The following is a 25,090-nucleotide window of genomic DNA, read 5'->3' on the forward strand; positions in this document are numbered from 1 at the left end:
GACAACATTAAGTCTACCAACATTGACATCATAGAGGTACCAGGAAAAAAGAGAGAGAGAGACCAAGGACTTGAAAACCTTTGTGAAAAAAATAAAATGATAAAAAAAAACTTTCCTCGTCCTGGCAAAGAAAATAGACATACAAGCCAGGCAAGCACAGATAGTTCCAAACAAGACAAACCCAAAGAGGCCCACTCCAAGACACATCAAAATTAAAATGCCAAAGTTTAAAGACAAGGAAAGAATCTTAAAAGCAGCAAGAGAAAAGCAATTAGTTACCTATAAGGGAGCTTCCATAAGACTGTCAGCTGATTTCACAACGGAAACTTTGCAGGCCAGAAGGGATTGCCAGAAAACATTCAAAGTGATGAAAAGCAAGGACTACAACCAAGATTAATCTACCCAGCAAAGCTCTCACTTAGAATTGAAAATTCTAAATAATAAAGAGCTTCCTAGACAAGAAATAGCAAAAATAGTTAATCACTACTTAATCAGTATTACAAGAAGTGCTAGAAGAACTTCTTTAAGAGGAAGACGAAAAAAGATAAAAGATATGACTATATGAATAAATGGCAATAATAACATGTAAATAAATAATTACTTTAAGTATCAATGAATTAAATGCTCTAATTAATAGATAGGGTGGCTAAATGAATAAGAAAACAAGACCCTTAAATATGCTTCCTACAAAAAACTCAATTCAAAAAACAGACACAGACTGAAATTAAAAAGATGAAAAAAATATTTCATAAAAATAGAAACAAAAACAAAAAAGCTGGGTAAGAATAATTATACCATACTAATAGACTTTAAAACAAAGATTATAATAAGAGACAAAGAAAGACCTATTAATCCCGCTTCTAGGTATTTATTTGAAGGAGCCCAAATATTATTTAAATGGACAATTGATTTCACATGTTTAGTTCAGCATTTATAACTAAGATATGGTGGCAATGTGAGTGTTCATCAATTGATAAGTGAATAAAAAAATATGGCACATATATACAATGGAATATTACTCAGCCATAAAAAAAATCTTGTTATCGGCAACAGCATGGATGGACCTAGAGGGTACTGTGCTGAGTAAGTCAGAGAAAGACAAATGCCAAATCAGTTCACTTACATGTAGAATCTAAAGAACAAAATAAACAAAACAGAAACAAACTCATAGATAAGACAACATTTTGATGGTTGCCAGATGGAAGTGTGGTAAGGGTTTGGGTGAAAAAATGAAAAGAATTAAAAAGTACAATTTTGTAGTTACAAAATAGTCATGGAGATGTAAAGTATAACATAAGGAATCTAGTCGTTAGTATTGTAATAACTATGTATGGTGTCAGATGGGTACCAGAATTATCGAAGTTTACTTTGTAAGTTACATAAATGTCCAATCAAGTTGTACTCCTGAAACTAATACAATATTGTATGCCAACTGTAATTAAAAAACAAAAATATATTAAAATAAATAAATAAAGTTTTGTTTATCCAACCAAGGATGTATACAAAAAAACTAAAACAAACAAACAAACCCCAAAACAATAGTACAAGGAAATGGCTATAAAACCAATGATTATACTAATTTCCACATCATATTTATCTTTTGGATCCCCTATAAGGCTGTTTCCCTTTCTATAAAATGCAACTATTATCACTTTATTACTAGGTCGTTGCAAGTTTTAAAATAGATCATATGAAAATAATTAATATAATATTTAGCACATAATAGATATAGAAATTATTGTTTAAATTATGAACCTAACACCTTTTTGTTTATTTCCTTTTCTTGATTTTCCCAAAAGAATTGTCTCATCTAATGACAAGCACAATTACTTGTGCTTCCTGAAACAGCACCCGTTGGGACTGGGGATCCCTCAGAGAGAGATGTTTTAAAGGAAACAGATACAATTCACCACCTGTGGGTAGAGATATAAAAGGAGATTTCCTGGTGTCATTTGGGATCATTACTCTTTGCTCAGATTAGGAGTTTTTGAGATGGATCTCATGTTCTTTCTCTTGCAGGTAGGCATGCCGGGGGGCAGTCTAGTGCATGATTGCTAAAAAGCAAGACTTGCCTTCACTGTACACCTCTTCGAGTGAGTGGAGAATCCTCCTATACATAATCTATTCTATGCCTTAGTTCACAGTAGAATTTTCAAAGATAGTACAGACCGATGGCTGATCTTTGAGCTGAGGGTACACAACTTGCCCTGAGCCCTGATTCTTCCTTCAGTGTTCAGCACAGACTCATGTGTAAAGGAATGATATAGACACAAGAAATTATTTTCTGAGTAATGTGTTTCTTATTCTGTATTCATGTTAGTGAGTGTCTCGCAGTATCTGAGAAGAGTCATTGTTGTTTGAGGGAAATGATGTTAGATTAGGACTCAAGACATTTCTTCTCTAGATTGCCTCTGTGTGACTTTGAGCCAAAATCCTTTCACCCTCTTAACTTTCTTGCATGATTATAAAATAACTTTCATTAAGGCACCCCATCTCAATTTCTAACTGGCAATGTGTATTCTTTTGTGGCAATATATGCCTGATGTTGGCATAAATATATGTGTAGTGCACATATTTATGTGTTTATGTGCTATCTGAATACATATGCATTTGTAATGTATAGTCACAACTGATATATTTGTGAACATGGTCATTAATGGTGAATGTGCAACTCAGTTTTAAATGTGTGATGTGTTCATAATTAGATGTGAGTGTTTTGTAAGTGACATGCATGTATCTATGTGTCCACATATGTATAGTCATACATGCGTCTGTGTGCATGCATGTGTATTTTGTATACCTTTGTGTGTGTACACATAAGTGCATGTGAGAATGGATCTATAAATCTGTGTATCTAATGTAACAAATGCCTGTCTGAAGTTTGGTTGCTGTCTAAACAGAACTTTATTTTCAGATTACAACAGGTATAAAGAAATGATAATTCACAACATCCTGCCTTCTAAAGAAACTAGGCATCTACTGGCAAGGTGGAAGGAATCAGAAAACCTATCAAAGATGTCACTCAGAATGGGACAGACTAATGCGACCTCCTGGAGGGGCTTTATCCTCCTGGGCTTCTCCAACTTTGGGGAGCTGCAACTCTTATTTTTTGCATTGTTCCTCTCCCTCTATCTTGTCACCTTGACCAGCAATATCTTCATTATTATAGTCATCAGGCTGGATAGCCATCTTCACATGCCAATGTACCTCTTTCTTTCTTTCCTATCTTTTTCTGAGACATGCTACACCTTGGGTATCATCCCCAGAATGCTCTCTGGCTTGGTCCTGGGGGACCAGGCCATCTCTTATCTGGGCTGTGCTGCACAGATGTTCTTCTCTGCCTCGTGGGCTTGTACCAATTGCTTTCTCCTGGCCGTCATGGGCTATGACAGATATGTGGCCATCTGTGCCCCACTGCACTATGCCAGCCACATGAGTCCTATCCTTTGTGCCCAGCTCATTGGCATCTCCTTCCTGAGTGGATATCTCTTTGGCCTGGGAATGACATTGATTATTTTCCACCTCCAATTCTGCAGCTCCCATGAGATCCAGCACTTTTTTTGTGATACACCACCAGTGTTAAGTCTGGCTTGTGGGGATACAGGCCTGAGTGAGATGGGCATTCTCATCCTCAGCTTGCTGGTCCTCCTGGTCTCCTTTTTCTTTATCACCATTTCCTATGCCTTCATCCTGGCAGCAATACTTAGAATCCCCTCGACTGAAGGGAAAAAAAAGACCTTCTCCACATGTGCTTCACACCTCACAGTGGTCATTGTTCACTATGGCTGCGCCTCCTTCATGTACTTAAGGCCCAAAGCCAATTATTCTCTTGAGCGAGATCAGCTTATTGCTGTCACTTATACTGTGGTGACCCCTCTCCTCAACCCCATTGTATATAGTCTAAGGAATAGAGCTGTGCAGACAGCTCTGAGAAAAGCTTTCCAAGGAAGATTCCTCAGTAAAGAATGAAGGCTACCCTAATGGGACTATCTCCTTCACATAGGCTGGACATAGGCCAGGAATCCGGGCCAATGAGCCAGATTTTCAGGGTCTCACACCAAAGCTGTCCTGGGAGAGCTCCTCCTGCACTTCTCCTCACCCCAGGGCTATAAGTGGATACAGAGGCTGGGCTTCCTGCTCTGTTTATTGAGCTCAGAATCTAAATGCTTACTTTCAGCCCAAATGATGCCAACCCTGGTTGCTAAAACCTAATTAATTAAGAATTTTCTAACTGATCTGAACAAGATGAGGGAAGTTGGAATTGCTCAAGTTCAAAGCAGAGCTGGCTGAGACCCTATCAGGGATCCTACAGAGATCTAAAATTATTACATAATTAGACTATTCAACCTATAATGTTTTTCCAAGATCTGAAATTCAGTGAATACCAGTTTGTCATATCAGTTTGAAGGTTTTAGTAAATGAAAAGGCAGGTTACTTTCTCTTTCTCCCACAGGGTGTCTTTCATCTTTTTATGTGATGTTCTCTCTATCTCTGGCTCATTATTACTTTGCTCTCTTCCTTTTTATTGTCTCTGCTATTCAGGTAGATTTTAGTTCAGAAAAATATATTTATCTCCTATTTTCCTTGATAATTTCTCTTGCTCTTTGATGGCCTCATAATCTTGGGTGTCAAGGAGTTCCTCAGTTGATTCACTCTTTAGCATGGATGGTATATTTTAGAATTTCTTGAAGAACCCTATATCATGCCTATTTTAATTTTTCACCTACAGTATGTCATTGATGGTGCCAGATATTCTTAAGGATAAGTAAAGGTGTAATTAGTTTGCACAACTGTCAGTTAGGAATTTGAGTATGGATTCTGAAATTTATTGTGTGACTCTGGGTAATTTATTTAACCTTTCTCAGCTTCAATGTCATCATCTGTAAAATAGTTACAACTTCTTAGTTTTGCATTGCTCACTAAAGAGGAACATGCATATAAAGAGTTTAACACAATGCCTGGATAATGATAATTTTCTAATAAATATCAGCTACTACTATTGATAATGTGCTAAACAGATTGATACTGGCTTTAGTTATTGGAGAGGTTTTCTTGGTGGATATCAGAAAAGGCTTCATGTCTAAAGTAGCACTTAAATGTGCTTTTTAAAAGATGTGTGTGTTTTGAATGGAATAAGTTGAGGAAAAGTATATTCTAAGAAGAGAGAATAGAATAACTAAAGTGTCAATGACAAGATACTATGGGCCTGTTTCAGTGTTCAGAGGAACTAAAAATGTCTCACAAATGATGCTGAGAAGTTATCTTTGGTTAAGATGTCTTTGAAAACAGTAGTTTGAATAACTTGCTTTAGACTTGATGCTTTACACAATGGGAGACAGGGCACAGTAAAACTCTGAGCATCTGGAACATGATTTAGGAAGATTACTCTAGCAGCAGAGAGGATGATAGATCTTAGTAGGGAGAAGACATTGCCATCATACTAAAGAAAGGCAAAGAGATCTGAACATGGATAGTGGTATTGAAAACTGAAGGAATTTATTATCATAAGGTATTTTGACAATGTAAAATTCACATAATTCAGCATTGAGTTAGAAGTGGGGTAAGACAAGAGATAGTGAGGAACTTATATTTAGAGGATATTACTTTTAGATAAAAATTTATATTTTTCCATGTTCTCGGGGAAGAAATACTTTTCCTAGTTAAAATTTGGTGGAAATAAAATTTAATAGGAAGGAAACAAGATCCCAGAGAACAAATTGTAAAGAAGTAGGAAAGTTAGTCAGATGACAGAAAGGGCCTAATTCAGAGGAAAAGACCATGTACTCTAGGATCCTCTTCACTATAAGGCCATGTATTCTAGGATCATTTTCATCATTGCACTAAAGTTGAGTAAATTTATTTCCAAAATCTATTCAGTAAATCTAGCATAATATTCCCTAAATACACACTCAGCAAAGGTGGGTAAAGATGTTCCAAGAATTGCATAGTCATACTAAGAGGTGCATCTAAATTCCAAAATCAGTAGTCTTAAATGTGAAAGGATATAAAAATCACTTGGGGAAATTTTTCAGCATAGATGTTTCTAGGGGCCATCTCTATAGACTTTGACACAACTGATCTGGGGTAGGGGCAGACAGAAATAGTTTACAAAATTTCCCTAGGTGATCCAAATTTCCCCCCTTGATTAAGAATGTGACAATGTGCTTAAAAAGAGCAAATCATTCTTTCAGTTACATGCACATATGCACACACAGAAGCACGGGTTCCTTTGATATGAACATGGCTATATATGCCCAACTCATGGTCTTGTAGAGAGCCAATAAAGACCATAGGCCCTGGAGTTTAAAGCCTAGTTCTGTCATTGTTTTTAAATGTGTGATCTATGACAAATTTCTTAACATTTCTGTGCCTCTATTTTCTCAGTTGCAAATGGAATAACAAAATCTGTTTTATAGGGCTTTTAAGTGAAGACTAATATAAAGTCTTTAGATCGGAGCTTGCCATACATGAAGCACTCAATATAAATATTAATTATTATTTGGGATTTCTATACAATATTACTTTAGGTCTTCCTATTTGTTACCTACTTGATGTTTTTGGATGCCAAAACCAGCAGGGTCTAGCATCTTAGATTTCATAATAAAACTAGACAAAGAAAAGTAATGTGCTGTTACCTGGCACCTTGTCTGACTGGAGAAGGTAGAAATATGAACCTAGATCCAGAAATTTGAGAGAATTTAGTACTGGGAAATGGGCCGAGGTATAGGAAACAAAAATCAGATGACTTCCAGGCAAATATTTGGCATCAAACAGGTCCATAAAAGATAAAATGGAGTATTCTGTTAGAAGTAGAAGAGTTTTGGAGACCCAACCAAGTATTAGGAATCCAGAAAAAAAAATCATAGATATAACCATATGGCTAAGGCTCAGAGGCAGTCTCGAATCTATAGGTTGTATTCGTAAGAATAAATCAGGGGTTCCAATTTAAAGTAAGTGAATAGAAGGTCAAGAATGAATATCAATTAGGAGAAACTCAACTGTGAAATAAAGAGGGAAATTTGATACAAGTTCTGTAATAATATTATAAGTTAAATATTTATAGTCCCCAAATAAATTATGTATATTGAGTCCTATATAATCATTTTTTCTTGAGTGCATAGGTGACTAGAATCTGATTTCAGAAGGAACTGTATATAACTCTGACAGTGCCAGAGAAAATGCTTCAGATCTGTATTTTCTCTAGTCTCTATATTACTTAATCTCTCGTATAAGACACTTTTAATGATTCCTTGCCTTAAAGAGCATTTCTTGACTCATTGCATGTCTAATAATCTGATTTAGGCCTTGCAGATGCTTGGCAGTCATTGGGAAGAGAATGAAACAATACTCACCTATACTTTTAATTATTACAAGCCACAAATGATACTGATTTCTGATGGACTATTGGACTTTGCTTTTTTTTTTTTTTCAATTGTAACTATTTTTGGTAACTCATAATTGAATAGTTTAGACATTTGTGGACATGTTTTTCAAATACCTTTTTAAAATTTTATTTTATTAGTTTCAAGTATACAGTACATTGATTAGACATTTATATAGCTTAAAAAACAATCCTTTAATTGCCCTTTTTCTCCTCTGGCTCTCTACCTAACCAATACATTAATGCTAACTTCATTCCCTATGCTGTGCTCCCCATTCCTGTGACCATCTATCAACTACTAATTTTACTTCTTTGACCCTTTGCCCCATTGTTGTATTCCATAGTATCCAACTGTTTAAGCAAAAATCAGTAAAAACATTTATACATTGTCAGCAACAAAAATAGCTTTTTAGTTTTAACCAAAATTCTTTTAAATGACTTTTGTGACAAGAGGGAGAACTAATTTCTATATAGAGGATGAGAATAAGGCTTAAAGCGGTAATCAAGTTGTAATATACATAGATGAGGAGGTGGAGACTGTTTGTGCAGGATACTAGAAGTTTCACACAAGCCAAATAAATGACCTAAGAATCTTCATCAGCAAATGACACTATCAACTTTTACAAGTAAGAACATAATGTCAACATTTTAACCTGATAAGACTAAAACTGGCTGAAAATTCTTTGCAGATTACATGACCTTTTCTTGCTTTTTGTTTTCTTAATTCTTAATTTTATAACAATTCTACTGACTTTTACGCCAATAGAAGATGGAAGTAAATCAAAACAAATATTCTTTTTAAGAGGGAATTTGTGGACTTGGAGGACAAAAGGAAGTCCTGTCATGATGAAATTTTGCCATTCTGAGAGCAATAGCATTATTCTAGTGGGGAAGTATGAAAAGGACAGATGAAGAAGAAAATAAGTGCTATACTGGTCTTTTCTGTGTGGTTTCATTTTACAGACTAAAATACTGGGGTTCCTCAGACTTGAATATCTTCATGTTCAAATGCAAGAATTTAAATACATTCCAAAGCTTAAAGGAAATTGTTTGTAAATCATCTTGGATCTTATTTATCTACTCTAGCATGGCCCTTTTTTAACCGTGTAATTATCTGTTAATATTTAGATAATAGAAAAATTTTCAGAAGTATAGAAGTCCAACTGAGTCAGTAACATTTTACTTCATATTGCCATATGAAAAACACTTAAACATTTTTAAAGTAAAATACTTTATTTTTTAACCAGAAAAAAACAATAATAAAGATATGTAGTACCCAACAAATAAAAAAATATCCTCTCCTCTAATCCTATTAATGACATATTTCTCAAGCTTGAGATTTTTTTTAGGTTCTGCAGTAAATGTAATAAACACAAACACACACAGAGTACTAACTTCCCGCCCTCTGTTTTTGCCAGTCTCCTCCATCCCCCAACACTTTCCTTCACACTAAGATTTTATATGATCCAGGAAAAACTTCTTATCGGTTGCCAAAGTAGGAACTGGCGAAGCCATCATAGTCATAGCCAGCCCTGTGGGTCTAAATACTGTGCATATGTGAGGCACAGAATGACACTTGTTCTGGGGTTCATCCCTGAAACATAAAAACAAAGAGATACAGTTATAAGAATTCAAAATAGCTGGTTCCTTGGGGCTTCCAATATGCTGTAAATCCAGGGAGTGAAAGAACTTTAGAAAAAAAAGCCAATCCTGCTCATATCACATACTTATCTTATAAATCCATACTTTTTAAAAATAATATTTATTGGGGTGACTCCAGTTAACAAAATTACATAGGTTTCAAGTGTATAGGTCAATAATACATCATATGTATATTGCAGTGTGTTCACCACCCCAAAGTTAAGTTTTCTTCTGTCACCACATACTTGACACCCTTTGCCCTTCAAATTTGACCAACTAATCTCTTCATCTCAGTTTTTACCTGAAGAATCCCATTTCAAATAGGAAATTTTATTTATCCTATACCTATAACAGTGGGATAATAAATTTCCTTGCAAACTGAGTTTCAGGTTTCAGATTGGCCTTGATAGTTGTTACAGCTTGACTGCAGGTTTTGATCACAATTTGAAATGATGATAAAAGCAAGTGATATCTAGAGTGAGGTGATATCTGAGGGGGAGAAAAAGTGGTGGAAGGGTAGTTGTCTATAGTAGGCAACCAGGCCTGAGATGAGCAAAATCTAAATTATGATAAGAGCATAATGAAAGTAGATGTAATTGGAATCTGACCTGCTTCGTGTCCTTTTTGGTAATATAGGCCTTGCCCGCTGCCAGGTCTTGAAAAGTATTCTCTATTTCATCGATGGACTTGATCTTCTCTGACTCCTTGTCAATCAGGAATGAGGTAGAGTATTTCAGTGAAAGATAGCTCTTTCTGTGAGAGAAATAAATCAGTCATTGTACCCTTTAAACACAAAAAAGGCAGGCCCCTTTCTCATTCTACTAACTATCTCAGAGACAGAAGAAAGCCACGTTTTCCAAGTAGCTCTTCCAAATCAGATCTCTGAGACTACGTTCTCTATTTGACCCACCTCCTCATTCCCTTGTAGCCAAATAAACAGTTTTCTAAGTTCCAGCCTCTGTTTCCATGTGGGTCTTTTGGCCTGATACATTACACAGAATTTGGGAATTTTCCATCAGCACTAATATCTATGTACTTCAAGTTAAGCTGAAGATCTCTATTTCCTGTCTTCTCTGGTCTTGATTTTAGAAAGAGTTAGTCCCTAACAATAATGTGATACCACTATGACTCTGTTCCACTCTCCTATGCATAAAATAACCCCACTCCATGAGTTATTCATCCTCTTCTTAGGACTTTACACACATGAACAGACTCTTCTCTCAGGTTCCATTCTAAGAATTAACTAGAATCCCTATGTCAAACATAAACCACAAATTTACCAAATTGCATAGTTCATGCCTGAGTTGGAGTTGGTACCACAAACTTCTGAAATAATCCTAAAAGGACACCAGAAGCTATCCAATTCATTTATGGTAGTCTGTATCTTTCTGTTCCTAAGAGGAGTTAATTTTATGTCTTATGAATCATTTTATTCTCTGTGTTTTTCAGTCCAAGCCCCATTTTCTATTCTGGTCTGGCCCTTAGTCTTCCATCCACCTTCCTGGGTTGACGGCATCCAGAAATTTCTCAAACTTGGGCTCAGGTTCACCCTCCTCCACCATGGACAAGTGGTAATTGAGTCTCTAAAACAGGACCAAAAATCTTTGTGACTCAAGAATCCTGTCAAATTCTCATCAAAGTGTCTGAAGAATAAACACATTTATCAACTTTAATAGAGAACTAGATTATAATAGAAAGGAACTGTTCTTATCGCATCAACTGGGGCTTTATTAACATTAAGTGGAGAGCTTGCCTATGTTTCTACATTTTTAAAAAAAATCTCATGAATAGAGAAAAAAACATAAAATATTGAACACAGAAGAAACATATTTTTCTAAAGTCCAGAAATCTCAGACATATTATAAGCTACAACTTGAAGCTAAATAACATAACAAGATCTTCATTTAAGATTCTACCAAGCCACACTGGAGGAAAAAGAGAATGTTATCTGGAGATTCATTGTGAAGGGACTGAAAAACAGGAAGCCAATCCACTACAAAGTTATAGTCACTTATAGGTAGTGCTAAACTCCTTTAGTGTCTCCTCACTCACACCTATGGTGTCTCTGAAAGGAAAAAAAATTAATTAAACTTTTAATAAAACAGAGAAAAGGAGAAGATATGCCACGTGAAATAGATAGGCACTTTAGTGAGCATTATGCTAATTATGTCCTTTAGTTTAGAGGTTGACAAACCATGCTTCATGGGCCAAATCCAGTGTGCAATTAATGAGCTAAAAATGTATTTTACATTTTTACATGGATGAAAATAATCAAAAGAAAAATAATTCAATATAAAAATTAAACAAAATTCAAATTTAAATACCCATAAATAAAGTTTTATTGGCATGTGTCCATGCTCATTCATTTATCAATTATCAGTAGCTTTTTTCTCTCTGTAGCAGCAGAAATGAGTAGTTATAACAGAAACTATATGTATCACACAATCTAAAATGTTTATTATTGGAGTCTTTACAGAAAAATTTGCCAATCTCTCATCTAGGTAATAACACTGCCCAAAAGCTATGGAGACCTAAATCTTCTTTAATACAATTAATTTCTCTAGAAAAATGAATTCTGCTTTCTCTGTTCTATATCTTGACTATGTCTTACATTCTAGAGGACATTTTACTAAAGGGAATGCATTCTGAAGAGATTACATAAGATGGTGAAGGGACTGAGAATTGGGTGATAAGTAGAGTCAGGGTGATGAGAATACTGTCTTCTATTTCATAATAGAATAAAGTGACATAGTTATTCCATGGGGAAGTAAACAGAGAGACTATTGTTTCTGAAGATGATGAGCATACTATCTCTGAAGCAGCTCTTTTATCTATCACCCCAAACTCTAACCCTCAGAGTTAAGTTTCTAAGACCTAATACCACCCACACCCTGTCCTAGCTCTGGCCATAGGTTCTCAGTACTTGGCTTGTATCTGTTGTTCCAGGTTGTGTTGCATTTGCATGTCCAGCTGGTAGAGCTGGTCCCACTGCTGGGCCAGCCTGATGGTGTTGTATTTAATGTCCTGGATCAGAGCTTCTTTTAAGTTGTCTCTCAGGTCCTCAATCTTAGCCAACTGATGTTTCATCACCTGTATCTTCTTCTGCTTCCTCTGGAAAAAAGAAGAGAGACAGTTATACAAGGCATCATTTCCAACCTAGGGATGAGAGTAAAGATAAGATAAGAAACTAATGTTTTAGTTTCCCCTAATTTCTCCTTTTCAGTTATTTTCAGAGATATTCCTGTAATCCATGAGAAATGAACCCCTCAGCATGACCATTTCATTTCTATATTTCTCACTTATAAAGTTGTAGAAAGCTTAAATGATATGACCTATGTCATTCTGAAAATCTGTAATATATAAATCAAAGAGTTAGTAGTTATGTATTACAAATAGAAAAGGGCAAAATTTAAAAGATCCATGAATCATCAACTCCCAGTGATTTTCATCCTGAATTATCTGCACTATTGATTGTGGTTGAGCGCTAAGGCCTACGTAAGCTCTACAGTGTTCACTCTTGGTCCTCTTTCACCAGCTTGAGATTGACACAGAACATTCTTGTCATTTGGAAACATTATATGCCAAATTTCTGTATCTAGATTATATTTTCTCCAACAGGAAATATTTTTCCCTAAAAAGAAGTGTAGTGAATTGGTTCTGATGATGGAAGTTGGCAAACAAACAAACAAACAAACATTAGATATTACAATGCTTTGGAGCTCTGAAAAGATCAATCCTACCTGACAATATCTTATTCTTTAGTATTTTCTCTCATTAAGAAGAAATTATGTTTAATTGATTAATTTTTTGAAAATAAGATTAAGAAACACCACTGTAGCCCATAGCTTCACTCAATTGTTAAGAGATCATCTAGACTCAATTGTATTATCAAATAATTGTTACTATCAAATAATAACAAGTTCATCAATATTCTAGGTTGTAGACTGGGAGCTTTTTCATTTGCTCTCTTACTTAATCAGTATAATAACATTATAATGTAGGTATTATTAACTCCATTGCATAGATAGGAAAATTGAATTTTAGAGATTTAAGCAATTTGATTTCCATGAAGTTGTGGAAAATGGTTAGAATACGAAGTTTTGGCAGGGTTGGCACCAGAGCCCTAGGATCTTGACTTTAAGGCTAGGGAATTTACCTACAACTATTTATTTAAGAATTTCCTTTAAGCATTTTTTTTCTTGCATTCCTTGTACTTCTGGATATATTCTTAGCTAATGAATAAACATTACTTTATTTGCTTTCAACTGGGATTCTGGAGTTCCTGTTTTTTTTTGAGTGAAGATCTAGTTAAGAACTAGAGGAAAACACTACTTATAATATCAAAGGTCAATATTTTACACAGACAGACAAACTCAAAGCCCATACTACTGCTACTTCTTCCAAGTTATATGACTTCTTTGTAATAAATTTTCATGACTCCAAATTTTCATGAAACCAACCAAGCCTTCTGTCTATTGACAACCTTCCCAGACAGATATTTCTCTGCCTATGAGAAAGACTCCAGACCTCTCTTTCAGTTCTTATTTTCAAACATACACTTAACTTAATGTAGACAAGACATCTAGTGGGGTGTGGCGCCAGAATTATATATATATATATATATATATATATATATATATATATATATATATATATATATATATATATATATATATATATATTAGGCTTCTCCTTCTCACTTCACATTTTCATTTAGGTACCATCAGATTGAGATGGGATGCAAATGCCTCAGTGCTAAGGCTTCCTTAGCTAAATATTCCAGAATGTTGTAACAAAACAAACACAATAGCATAAAATACTGACCCATCCAGAAAATAAGCCCTGTACATGGAGGTCCGGAACAGGAATTGGAAACGAAAAAAGGGAAATTATATGTTAAATGGGTTACTTTAATGATCTTTTTTCTTCATATTTATGGAACATTTTAAATCTTTTGTAGGTAAAACATATAAACACATTCCATTCATTGTTCCCAAAGTCCCTCCCATACTGAAAAGCTTAGTCTTTCATGCAGTTCCTTCCTATAGGATGAAGAACACAGTGTCAGGTGATATGCTGCCAGGGAGAAGTACCAAAATAAGAGGCAGAAGAGAATGAGTTATATTTATTCTTCCTTCTGTCAGTTGTATTTTAGCCATGATACAGGATTTTTTTTGTTCGTTGTCTGATTTATTCCTGTCAGTGGTGTGTAGAAACAGTATATATTATGGGTATCACCTAAACTACCACTTTAATTCTCAAAACTTCATAATTCTGAGTCATCTACTGGATACAGTCTACCAAGGTAGGCCATTTATTCTAATGTATTACACCTTCTAAATCTCTTCTTTTCTGGGTTATTTGCCCCAGAAGATATGTCACTGATTCTCATCACAGCTTTAGCAGTCAGGCAACATAAGAGCTTCATATTTGCTGTTCACAGGATGCTCTGCTTCTGCTTGTGTCAATGAATACAAATATGATCTTGAGAAAGTCAATTTATCTACTGACCTTCTTTTCATACTTAGAGACAGAGGTAATAAGATCCACTCTGTACACTTTTTAAGGTTGTCCTAAAAGTTAAGTGAGGCAATGGATATAGAAGTTATTTATAAAATGCAATATGGTATGGAAACATAAGGAACTATTATTATTTTTTGGACTGTAATTATGGACAACAGGAAAAAAAGTCAGAGTATTAAGAAGAGAATACTGAAGGGTACACAATAGGAAGCAAAAATTTCGTAAGGACTGATTCAAAAAGCAATCAATTGCAAGTATAAAATACAAATAAAATATGGCTATTTTAGGACAGCATACATACTTTAGGAGTCTCTCATCCTCCCCTCATATATATACATCATCTTTATGTAAAGTAGAGTATGTGGCATAGAGATCATAAGTTTTGAGGTAGCAGAGCACATCTAATCTCCAAGATCCATTAAAAGAAGGCACTGGCATTCTGTTCAAACTCCTGGTACAACTCAAAGTTCTTGACCTGTCTTGACTCCTCCTTTTGCAGCTCCTGCTCCCATTCCTAAAACCTCAAATCACAGAGAGTGCAATGCACATTGAGGACTTATCTTTGCAGCAAAATAACTGGTTTCCAGGTTCAGCTATACATCTTAACTTTCCCAAATCTAGCCTATCTTTAAGAGGTGTGTACCTATGTGCTCATAATTCTTCCAGTCCACCTCTTCTCATTTCCAAAAGGCGAATAAAGTTCATGTCACTTCCCATAAGTACTTACAGATGTCTCAAAGACCAAGTCCAAAAACAAGTAGTCAAGTAATAAAGGCAAATACTTCCCCTTCTCCTTTTTTTTCCAGGTGAAATTTTATTTAAAATCAGCCTTAAAGGGAAAGGTAGTCATAAGAGTTGCCATCTAAAATTGGTGATTTTATGATGAAATTTTACTCTTTTAAACTTTTAAGAACTTCTCATAGCTTTATATAATGAACATAATTGTAGACAAAAAATAAATATAAATATATTAAAAAATAATTTAGAGGAGTGTATAAAATAGAGAATGACTTGGCTAGGGAAATATATAGGCTATACAGATATATGTGTGTGTGTGTGTGTGTGTGTGTATATATATATATATATATATATATATCATGAATTTTTTATAATTCATTTTTAGAGCCTCTTCTTCTAACTTATGTTTGCTTTTCCAAATCATTGCTCAATATCCAGAAGCAGGAAACCATCCAAACTATGGGTCATAGTGCTATACGTATAATGAAATCAAAATTTTTCTTAGACTTCCAGTTTATGACTGCTTTTCTAATTAATGATTTTTTTTCTCGAAAGTTCCCCAACTTGGATAATGATCTAAATGATTATGACCACTATAGCCAAGGTAAGTCTCGGCTGTGCCTCAAGCGACCTTGATGAGATCAGGCAAGTGCTTCCAGATTCTTTCTGGCACCTCCATTATTAACCAAGTAGAAGGGCTGGAGGACACAATTAAGGTCTTAATTTGTTGTCTAGCTCTAGTAAATAATTGAAGTCTTGGGTCCTGGCCAAGGAGGCCAAGAAGGCCTCATGGTCCTTCTGCAGCTGACAGATCTCATTCAATAGTCTTCCTGTACATTTTCACGCCAGTGGTTGAAAGCTGAAGCCTTGTGTGCAAATTTCCTGAATAGTTCCTCAGCCTCCAGAGAAAGAAAAAGATACCTTCATCTTGCCCATTAGGATGAGAAGAAGAAAATACTGAAGAGAAGATTGAGGATAAAAAATAATAACTGCCTTTAAATATTTGCAGGGCCAACACTCTAACTGGGCAGAACTAAAACCAATGGGAATGATATAATTAAGTGGATGGACATGTGAGTTCAAGTATTAGCCCTGATCCAAATATTTTCTCTTTGGATGCAACTGGTCAAGTTTTCCGTCATCTACAAATGAGACGATTGAATGACTTCTAGAATTATTTTAGCTCTAAGATTCCAAGAATGATGAAGGTTGTTTTCAATGATAAGATTTCATGATTTCTTATACTGAAGTTCATGTTTCAATTTTACTTGGCACATAGTAAACATGTAAGAATAGGTGTTAAATATATGAATAAAAAAATGGCTAAATGAACAAATTGTTTGTTAGATAGGCAACTCTATCCCATCCTTTGTCCACCTCCTCTTTCCTCTGTACTTCTGCAGATCACACCTCTCTGATATCTGTCTATACTGAGTTATTTTCATATCTTTCTTCTAAACCATGTTTAAGGCTTATCTCTTGCCTGAAGCCACTGCTTAAAATATTTTCTTCTCTCCAAACCGTGTTCTTATTTCTGCAATATTCTCTAGAGTTATCCATATATTCTGAATGACTGGATTTTTGAATGTCAGAAATAACGTGGATTGTTACAAACAATAGATAATCAAAAATGTTTTTAGATTTTAAATGTATCGTAGATTTTGGGTCAGCTAGACTATACTCCAAGGAGATTTATGTTACATAAATGAGTTTTCATCCTCAAACATAAAGATTAAAGAGTAAATAATTTGCCCAGTGGAAGGGAGATTATAATGTTGTGCACTATTACATTTTCTCTGTACTCATTTCAGCAATTTATATGATAAAATAGATCAACACAGAGAAAACTAATATGGACTCTATAAAGACAGAACATAGAAAACATAAAGTACTTCATATTATTTTCATAATACTAAAGATCAACTAACTTTTTTTTACAAAGATTTTATAATAAGAAAGTAATATAATACAATCAGACTGTGAAGTATTTTTATACATATATTTTGTATACTTTTAAAGTTACCCATTAATTGATTTAATTCTTCACCTAAAATTAGGTCTCATGTCCTACAATAGTGTAGAAATTAACTAAGGGTGCAGACTAAGTGACTTTTATTTCTATGATTGTTTTCCAATTCCCCTAACTCTCTATTTTAACTTGTTGTCAGATAAAATACTTGTTATGGTATAGGAATCCTCAATAACTTCACTGCTCATCATGACTTCCTTTCATTATTGATTTTTTTTATGATCAACATCTAATACTTTAGATGTTTCTAGTGGTGGTTACCACTAGAAAAAAAAAACATTTTAACTACATATATCCATATACAACTTAGTTGTCCAAAATGCATTTTCAGATCCATTATTTCTTTTAACAGTAATAACACAGAACAGCAGGGGATAGTGGTAAAATTTCACAAATGAAGGAATCAGGGGTCAGAGATGTTAAATGACAAACATAAAGTCTCTAGGCTAAGAAAGATGAGAACACAGTTTTACTTGTTTAGTTATCCTTTTATTCAAGTTAGAAAAAAGCATAAGGATGACCTTTTTCCTGTCAGTGTTAGGTTTTCCATATAGTATGATCTTACATCCTTTGTTTCACCTGGCTCTTACATTACATGTACTTGGCTTTCATATCAAGTCAGCGGGATAATTGACAAATCAACTTAAAAAAATGTCCTGTCAGTCTATAAAGTTGAATAACTTCTAGCTCAATAAGAATGTCTTCCTGATCCTTCTCAAAATACTCAAATGTCTATAGATTATCCAAATAGGGCTTAGTAAATATACAGATAATCAAGGCCTTATTATGGTTCACCAATTTTTTTTTTTTGAAATTTACCTTCTGTAAGGGTATCCGTTTCTCTGGGCTGCAGAGGCTTCCAGGAGCTGATCTCAGTGCTTCAGCAGGGTAGTAGGATGCTCCTCAATGGCTTTGGTCTGGCTGTGCTGAGAAGCCACTAGTTAAAGATAACTTTAGATCTGTTATCTTTGACAATCTCTCTTGCTGGAAACTCTGCATACTGACATCCAGTGGTCCTGAGAAAGACCTATAGAGAAGCAGTAAATAGATAAATAATATACATTCCAAGAGGTTATTCACACCTGGGTTCCACCGGATTTTTATCAGATATAAGATAAGTGCTAGGAAAGAGAATGATGACAAAAGAAAAAGAAATATGACTTGGAGATTAAGTGAATATTCAGGATTTGAATCATTGTTAAGTTTCAGTGGACATATGTTTTATAATTAGATTTTAGGTTAGGTGGATTATTAATATTAAGGAAATATTGGAACATAATATGATATTTTGAATTTCCTAAATTGAACTAAATCCTTCATATAGCTCACATCTTTTCTTGGACACTTTTATGTCACTTATTAGATTTTGAGTTCTCATTAGTAGCAGTGCACTACTAGAGATCTTGAAAGTACACAAACCAACAAAAGACCTCCTACAGATGCTAGTTATACAATTGATATTTTTATTAAAATGTTGTTATCAGATTAAGGATGTTCCACTTCTAGCTTTAACAGTGTGGCTTGTATTTAACCTATTCTTTCTTTGAGAACAAATTAACTGTTGACTAATACTACAAAAAAATCAGCCATGTGAAAAAGATCACAATGCAACTCAGGTAGCTATAACTCAAGGCATCAAAATTTCATAGATGAGGGAATAGTAGTAGAGTAGAAGTAATATTCTCTGTTACTTTTCTTTTTGAAGTATAAACTGTACAACGTAACAGCAGAAAACAGCCAATCAGAGATTTTGAAAATCTCATGGAGCTAAAGAGACAAAAATGGAAATTCTGGTAAACTGAGGCACCCAAGATTTAAGAAGCCATGAAAAAGGAACTGCAGAAGTGTAGGTTCAATATTCTATTTATATTTTCCCCTCAAGGCATTTATAGGTTCCTAAATTGTATAGGATACAAGTCCTAGAAGCCAAGCAGAAAACAGTAGTTAACGATCTAAAATGATAATCAAAGTTTTCTGTAGTCACACAGTGCTTAGTTCAGTCCACACCAATTAGAAGTGACCCTAGTGAATGAGATTTAGTTGAACCTTTGAAAGGCCCCAGGTATAAGAGAAAACTGGAAAAGATTAGCTTTCAAAAAAACTGAAGCTATGCCTTAAATCATTTCAATCTCTGGCCAAAAAATAGAGGTTGGGTGGGGGATGGCAGATATTAAATTAAAGTTTTAACTCAAAACTTATGAATTAGTTAGTTAAATGTAAATGGAATTGCTATTCCAATAAAATAATCAAATTAGATAAATGAAGCAATACTCACTATTCATTATTTATTAAGACACATCTAAAATATTAAGACACATCTAAAATAAAAGACACTGACTTCTATATTTATTGCAACATTATTCATAATAGCTATAATATGGAAACAGCCTGTGTCCATCAATAAATGAATAGATAAAAAAGATGCAAAAGATAGATACATACATACAAGGAAATATTTGTATTAAGCATGAAGCATTCTTATTAAGCATGAGAAAGAGGAGATTCTCCCATATTGCAACAATTTGGACGAATCTTGAGTGTATTATGCTAAGTAAAATAAGTTAGAGAGAAAGACAAACACTATATGAAATCACTTATATGTGAAATCTAAAAAAATAGTTACAAGAACTGGAAGCCAAGGTTGGGATACAAATGGTATGACACAGAAAAAATTAGAAAGCCAAAAGCTGGTTCTCTAATAAAAATAATGAACACCTATTGCAAGACTGGTGAGAGAGAGTGGGGAGAAGAAGAGAGGAGAGAAAATTGCCTAATAATCAATACCAGGAAGGAAAACAGAAACAATATTTTAAGTCCTATAGACAATAAGATCACAAAATTTAGGGGTGAAAAAATCTTATGTGTTCAGCTTCTGTGTGATATTAGTCTTGGACCCTGCTGACTATTACCAATTATTAACAATCTTTCTCTCACCTGCTTTGCCAAGAAAGTGAGGAATGCAGCAAGGTCTGTGCCATAGCCATTGGTATTCAGACTTGTGTCTTTTTCAGCTAAAAAGTAAAGATAATTAATAATGTGAGAAAGGTAGCTGGTCCTGTATCGGACTTAGTAAGGAGAAAAGGAATTTATCCTATAGGTCACAAGAGAGCCTCCTAAGTCTCAAAGTGAGTTGGAATATAAGAACAGTGGAGACTAATGGATTGCTTTGCTAGACATATGCAGGATAAAACTGACTGAACAAGATCTAGGACCAAAAGGACTTCTGAATGTTTCATAGAAAAAAGAAAAATTGTATGTTAGACATAAATTATAAGAAAATAAATAAATTTCCTAGAAGGTTTTGCCATGGCTCTATCTCTCTGAATATCATGTGTGAAATTGCCAATTCCCAAAAAGTTTCTCTGGAATAAAGGTATTTAGTTGCCCTCTCAGCATGTTTCTATGTGCACATGTGTGTATGTGTTTGCACACATGTGAGTGTAATTGTAATTGTGTCACAAAAGGCTAGGGATGTGTGATGAAGGGAGAATTTCTTTTTGTAAGATAAGTGAGAAAGCCCAGAAACCGTTCTATAAATGGAATTTATCAACATTTCTCAAACCCAAAGACTCTAGCCTTTATATATCATATCTATTCAGGCCTCTGCCACATCAGCCTTCCAGCTGAACTGCTGAATTATCTTCAATTTGAAACTTCCAAGCTGCTATCGCCTTGGCCAGAGGAGGTGTGTTTTCATTCAGAGCCTCTATCTTAACAGAAATCTCCTTGTGCTGATTTTCCTCTTGCAATGCCAAGGTTTAAAAGAGGAGCGAGACCAAGGCCAGGAATGTGAATTCTTTAGTACTATTGAAAAGCTCCTATTTTCCTCATTCTAAATATATAAACTGTTCTCCTGTAGGTCTAGTGAATTTATTCTATTATTTATCTATTATTTATCTCAGGGGGTTATTTCCACCCCAGCATTTGGATAATATTTTCATGTTTATCCATATAGATGTGATCTTCTTAGTGAAAATATCTAGTAGATATGAAGTCATCTCCATTTAAGGTTCTTTCTACAGCACTTCGATCATTGAAGCTTTTGTAAAAAGAAGCATTTAAACAAAAGAGTGACTGTCAGATTACAAAGAGGTCTCCATGTAATTCTCCCTAGAAGCTTACAAAAAAATTTATTCACATTCTTACAATACTTTTTGACCAAAGTAAGTCATTTATATGTCCTCATAAGTGCAATATTATGCGTAGGTTAAGAGTAAGAATTTCAATGAAGCTTTTAAAGAAATTTTCAAGATGTACTTATAAGAACTTGAAATAAGAATTTCCAGAGAAAAGCACCTAAATAGATAATTATTTGCTAATAACAACAATAAGAAGGAGAAGGCAGCTTAGAAGACACTATTAGAAGTCTATATATGGTTTCAGCACTGCTCTCAAGTCTATATTTGGGCCAATCCTTTTGAAAATGAAAATTTGACCTGGAAGCCCTGGAGCCTCTCACTTGACTCAGGATGCCTTCTCCTTGAGCACACACATTTTGCTTTCAGTCCTTATTGACAGCAAAGTTATTATTCAAAATGAATTAGTGTGGATCAAAACATCTGGACAACCTATCCCACCCACATTCCCACTTGATCCTCTGTAATGCCTTTCACCACCAATGATTCAGCTAAATTGACAGAATGATGAATGTCCTCTTCTTCCTCCATTGCTCTACTGAATTCGTTTCCCCAAACTCCTCACTTGCCAAAAAAGGGCTAACCTGCTAGAAAAAGAGTCAAAGGCATATAAGCGACATTGTTTCTAACTTACCATGTGATCCTAAGGTTTTCTGGATTTTAGAATAAGGCACAGGACTTATCCATATTGAAATTTATATAATTTTATGAAACACTGCATCTACCATAAAAATATTAAGTATCAAGTACATTCTATACTAAGAACTGATCCAAATGTCTTCTTTTAATTTTAAAGCTGAAAACATTGATTACTCAAAAAGAGATTCATAGTAAAGAGAAGACAATTGATCCATTCAGCCTATTTCTCACCTGAGTAGCAGCCAATGTATCTCCAGAATCCGCTTGGGCATCTATTGCTTTCTTTTCACTGATCCAGGTTTCCTCCTCCTCAGCATTCACCATTAATTGCAAGTATTCTAGAGACTTTTTCAACCGAAGCCCTCTACAGCAGGGCAGTAAGCCCTAATCAGGATAAGAGGAAACTAGTAAGAAGTGGGAGTAGAGCCAAATGGCACAATATCACAAGGCAACCACCGTCGAACTGTGCCACAAAACGATCGAATGTGTGCCTACTGGTCAGCTGTGTTGATTTCATCTTAAAAGGGGGAGACCCTTGCTCCAGAGACTCAATTTTGTGGCATCATCTATTCTTTAGGAATTTTTGTTGGGGGAAGAAAACCATGTCCAAACAAAACGCCAAGACTTTGGAGCTGGAGAATAACAGCAATGAAGCAGAGTCTCTTTCTACTCTGAGCACTGACATTCTTTCTATAAAATATAGGCACTGCAAAGTACTTTTATTCCCCAGGTGGAAATGTATTTTTATTGCCAATGGACATGGAATTACAGGAAGATATTATTTTATTTAGCTATATGACTACTTGATTCAAATTAGCTATATGGTTGTAAAGGAGAAGAAAATCATTTCTTCATTTTTCCACTACTGAGTGTTGTACACGAAGTTAAAACTAGGAGATAAACAAACAGACCTGTGGCAAATAACCTGGTATGAAGGAAAACATATGTTGCAAGTAAGTGCAGGTATAGAGGTATATTTAGAACACAGTGGGTTAAATGGAAGTAAGTTTCCGAGAAGACTGAATTTGAGCACTGACTTAGAAGATAGGTAGAGACGGGTAATTGAGGAGATATATTGAGCATTTAGTATCTCCAACCCCAACACCACCCAACAACTGCAACACAGGAAGAGAATTGGGCCTTCTATCTTCAACTCAACGAGCCGTGGCTGACTCTTGGAGCTTCTCCCAGTATTAAACAAACTGAGCCAGCCATTCCTGGATCTCCTCTCTACTCACAGCAGCCTTATCCCCCAGCCTCTCTCCCATATCCAGCATATTCTAAAAAATACCCCCTCCATGTGTCTTTACCTTACAATATTTTTCAATTTATACATAGTTCCCTGGAAATGTATCTGGTTCTTCCTACCCTCCAGATCATTTCTAAACTTCATGGGACTTGAGATGGTCCTGAAAATCCTGGTAGAATGAAAAAAGCTGCAGTGAGATCTGTCGTGCTAAACTTACCCAAGATTTTGGACAAATGCGTTGGCATCTGTCCATGATCTACCTTATGAATTATTAATGGTTACAGAGTGACCCTGCTGCCAAGTCAGATCCTGAGTTGCTTTCTTTCCATATGACTCAGCTCAAGTGCTGTTTTTCCAGATTTTCCAACCTGCATCCCAATTGTCAACAAGTATGCCCTGGACTATTAAAGTGCTTCTTCCAGGGAAGTACATGGGTTCCTGTGCAGAATCCTTCTATTCCTAGAACACAAAATGTGGAGGAGAAAAGAACACTTGTGAACTCTGTAATTAACTTGGTTTTACCTTGGCATGCTGCCTTCACATTTTGTAGTATCATCCTATTTATCTATAACATAATGGGATTATTTGTTAGATTAGATTATCTCTGTCTTTCCGGGTCTCATATGCTATTATTCCTACCTGGATCGCAGGTTCATGTGCCATTAGCTCCCCCTCTAGACGTTTGTGTTTCTTCAGTAAGTTCCGAACCCTGTGTCGATCCCTCCCACAGTCCTGGGAGCTCACTCGTATCAACTTCTCCCTGCAAACAAGGAAGAAAACAGAAAATTTAGAATTTAGACATCTGAAGTCATCTTGGAACTGTTTTCTAAGAATGTGTATAGCTGAGGAGAGGTAACACTCTGGTGTCAGTAATCACAAAGATAATTAGTGCCAAAGGCTTTCAGCAAAACTTCTGACTTATGACAAATTAAAATAACATACTGATATCTATCTACTAAACTCACAGCTGTAATAGCCTTCTCATTAGTCATTTGCATATTTATTTGTATTATCTTCTCTTCTTTGCTTGAGTACATACACTAACATTTCTTTTTCAAAAAAGCGAAAATTACATATGTACACATAACCACAAACATACATACCTACATATATAAGTTTCATGGCCTTTATTATTTTTGTCTATTAATATCTTTAATGAACTTAGGTAGAATGGGTTATAAAGAGCTGATAATATAACAGTCATGACAGTTGGATTGGTTTTGTGCATGAAATGTTTGAACATCACCATGAGCACAGTAAAATATCTTACTATTCCTAAAAAGGTTTCTAAAATGTCCTGCTTATTGCCCTGTGCACAATGTTTTTTCTAATTATTTTTTTTCTGAGTCTTACTAGGAAGAATCAAAAGGTTTGTTGAAGAGAAACACAAGGCTGGTTAAATAGTAAATAAAGCAAATAATTGGATTTGCTAATATATTCAGAATTTTATTTTTCACAACAAAGATAATTAGGAACAAAACTATGGCAGGTAATGTGTAATATTCTCTATTAGATATACAGTTCTGTGACATTTTAAATACAAGGATACAGAAAGAATAATGATAATGATTTCATTAGCCAGGTAAGTCATATATGCCCAGCTCTCAGATTCAGAATGAGCGTTACACATCTATGAACTATCTAAAACAAATATATATGGTTTCTTAATTTTTTCCCCAGGATGTATGTAAACTGCTCCCTACTCCTTCCATTCTTGTCTTTCTCTTACAGAATACCATGAGGGAATTTGGGGA

The 25,090-nt window shown here is 34.9% G+C and overlaps 2 protein-coding genes across 3 annotated transcripts; one reads left to right on the forward strand and one right to left on the reverse strand.

Annotated features, from left to right (window-relative positions):
* The first annotated feature begins 3,027 nt into the window (after positions 1–3,027).
* Positions 3,028–3,969, forward strand: LOC107499716 (olfactory receptor 10Z1). Its single transcript, XM_036235195.1, has one exon. It carries the CDS (start codon positions 3,028–3,030, stop codon positions 3,967–3,969), a length of 942 nt encoding a protein of 313 aa, XP_036091088.1.
* A 4,695-nt stretch (positions 3,970–8,664) lies between these two features.
* LOC107499726 (spectrin alpha chain, erythrocytic 1-like) lies at positions 8,665–22,481 on the reverse strand. Of its 2 annotated transcripts, XM_016124195.2 has the most exons (6): positions 22,319–22,481; positions 20,247–20,323; positions 18,132–18,339; positions 11,946–12,133; positions 9,631–9,775; positions 8,665–8,975 (listed from the first exon to the last, which is right to left on the reverse strand). In XM_016124195.2, the coding sequence occupies exons 4-6, from the start codon at positions 12,107–12,109 to the stop codon at positions 8,970–8,972; spliced, it is 315 nt and encodes a 104-aa protein (XP_015979681.1). In that variant the 5' UTR covers positions 12,110–12,133; positions 18,132–18,339; positions 20,247–20,323; positions 22,319–22,481; the 3' UTR covers positions 8,665–8,969. The 2 variants fall into 2 exon arrangements, with proteins under 2 accessions (XP_015979681.1, XP_015979682.1); XM_016124196.2 differs by lacking the exon at positions 20,247–20,323.
* Positions 22,482–25,090: the final 2,609 nt, after the last annotated feature.

The sequence above is a fragment of the Rousettus aegyptiacus genome, unplaced genomic scaffold (genome assembly GCF_014176215.1).
Source record: "Rousettus aegyptiacus isolate mRouAeg1 unplaced genomic scaffold, mRouAeg1.p scaffold_m13_p_17, whole genome shotgun sequence".
NCBI classification, from domain to species: domain Eukaryota; kingdom Metazoa; phylum Chordata; class Mammalia; order Chiroptera; family Pteropodidae; genus Rousettus; species Rousettus aegyptiacus.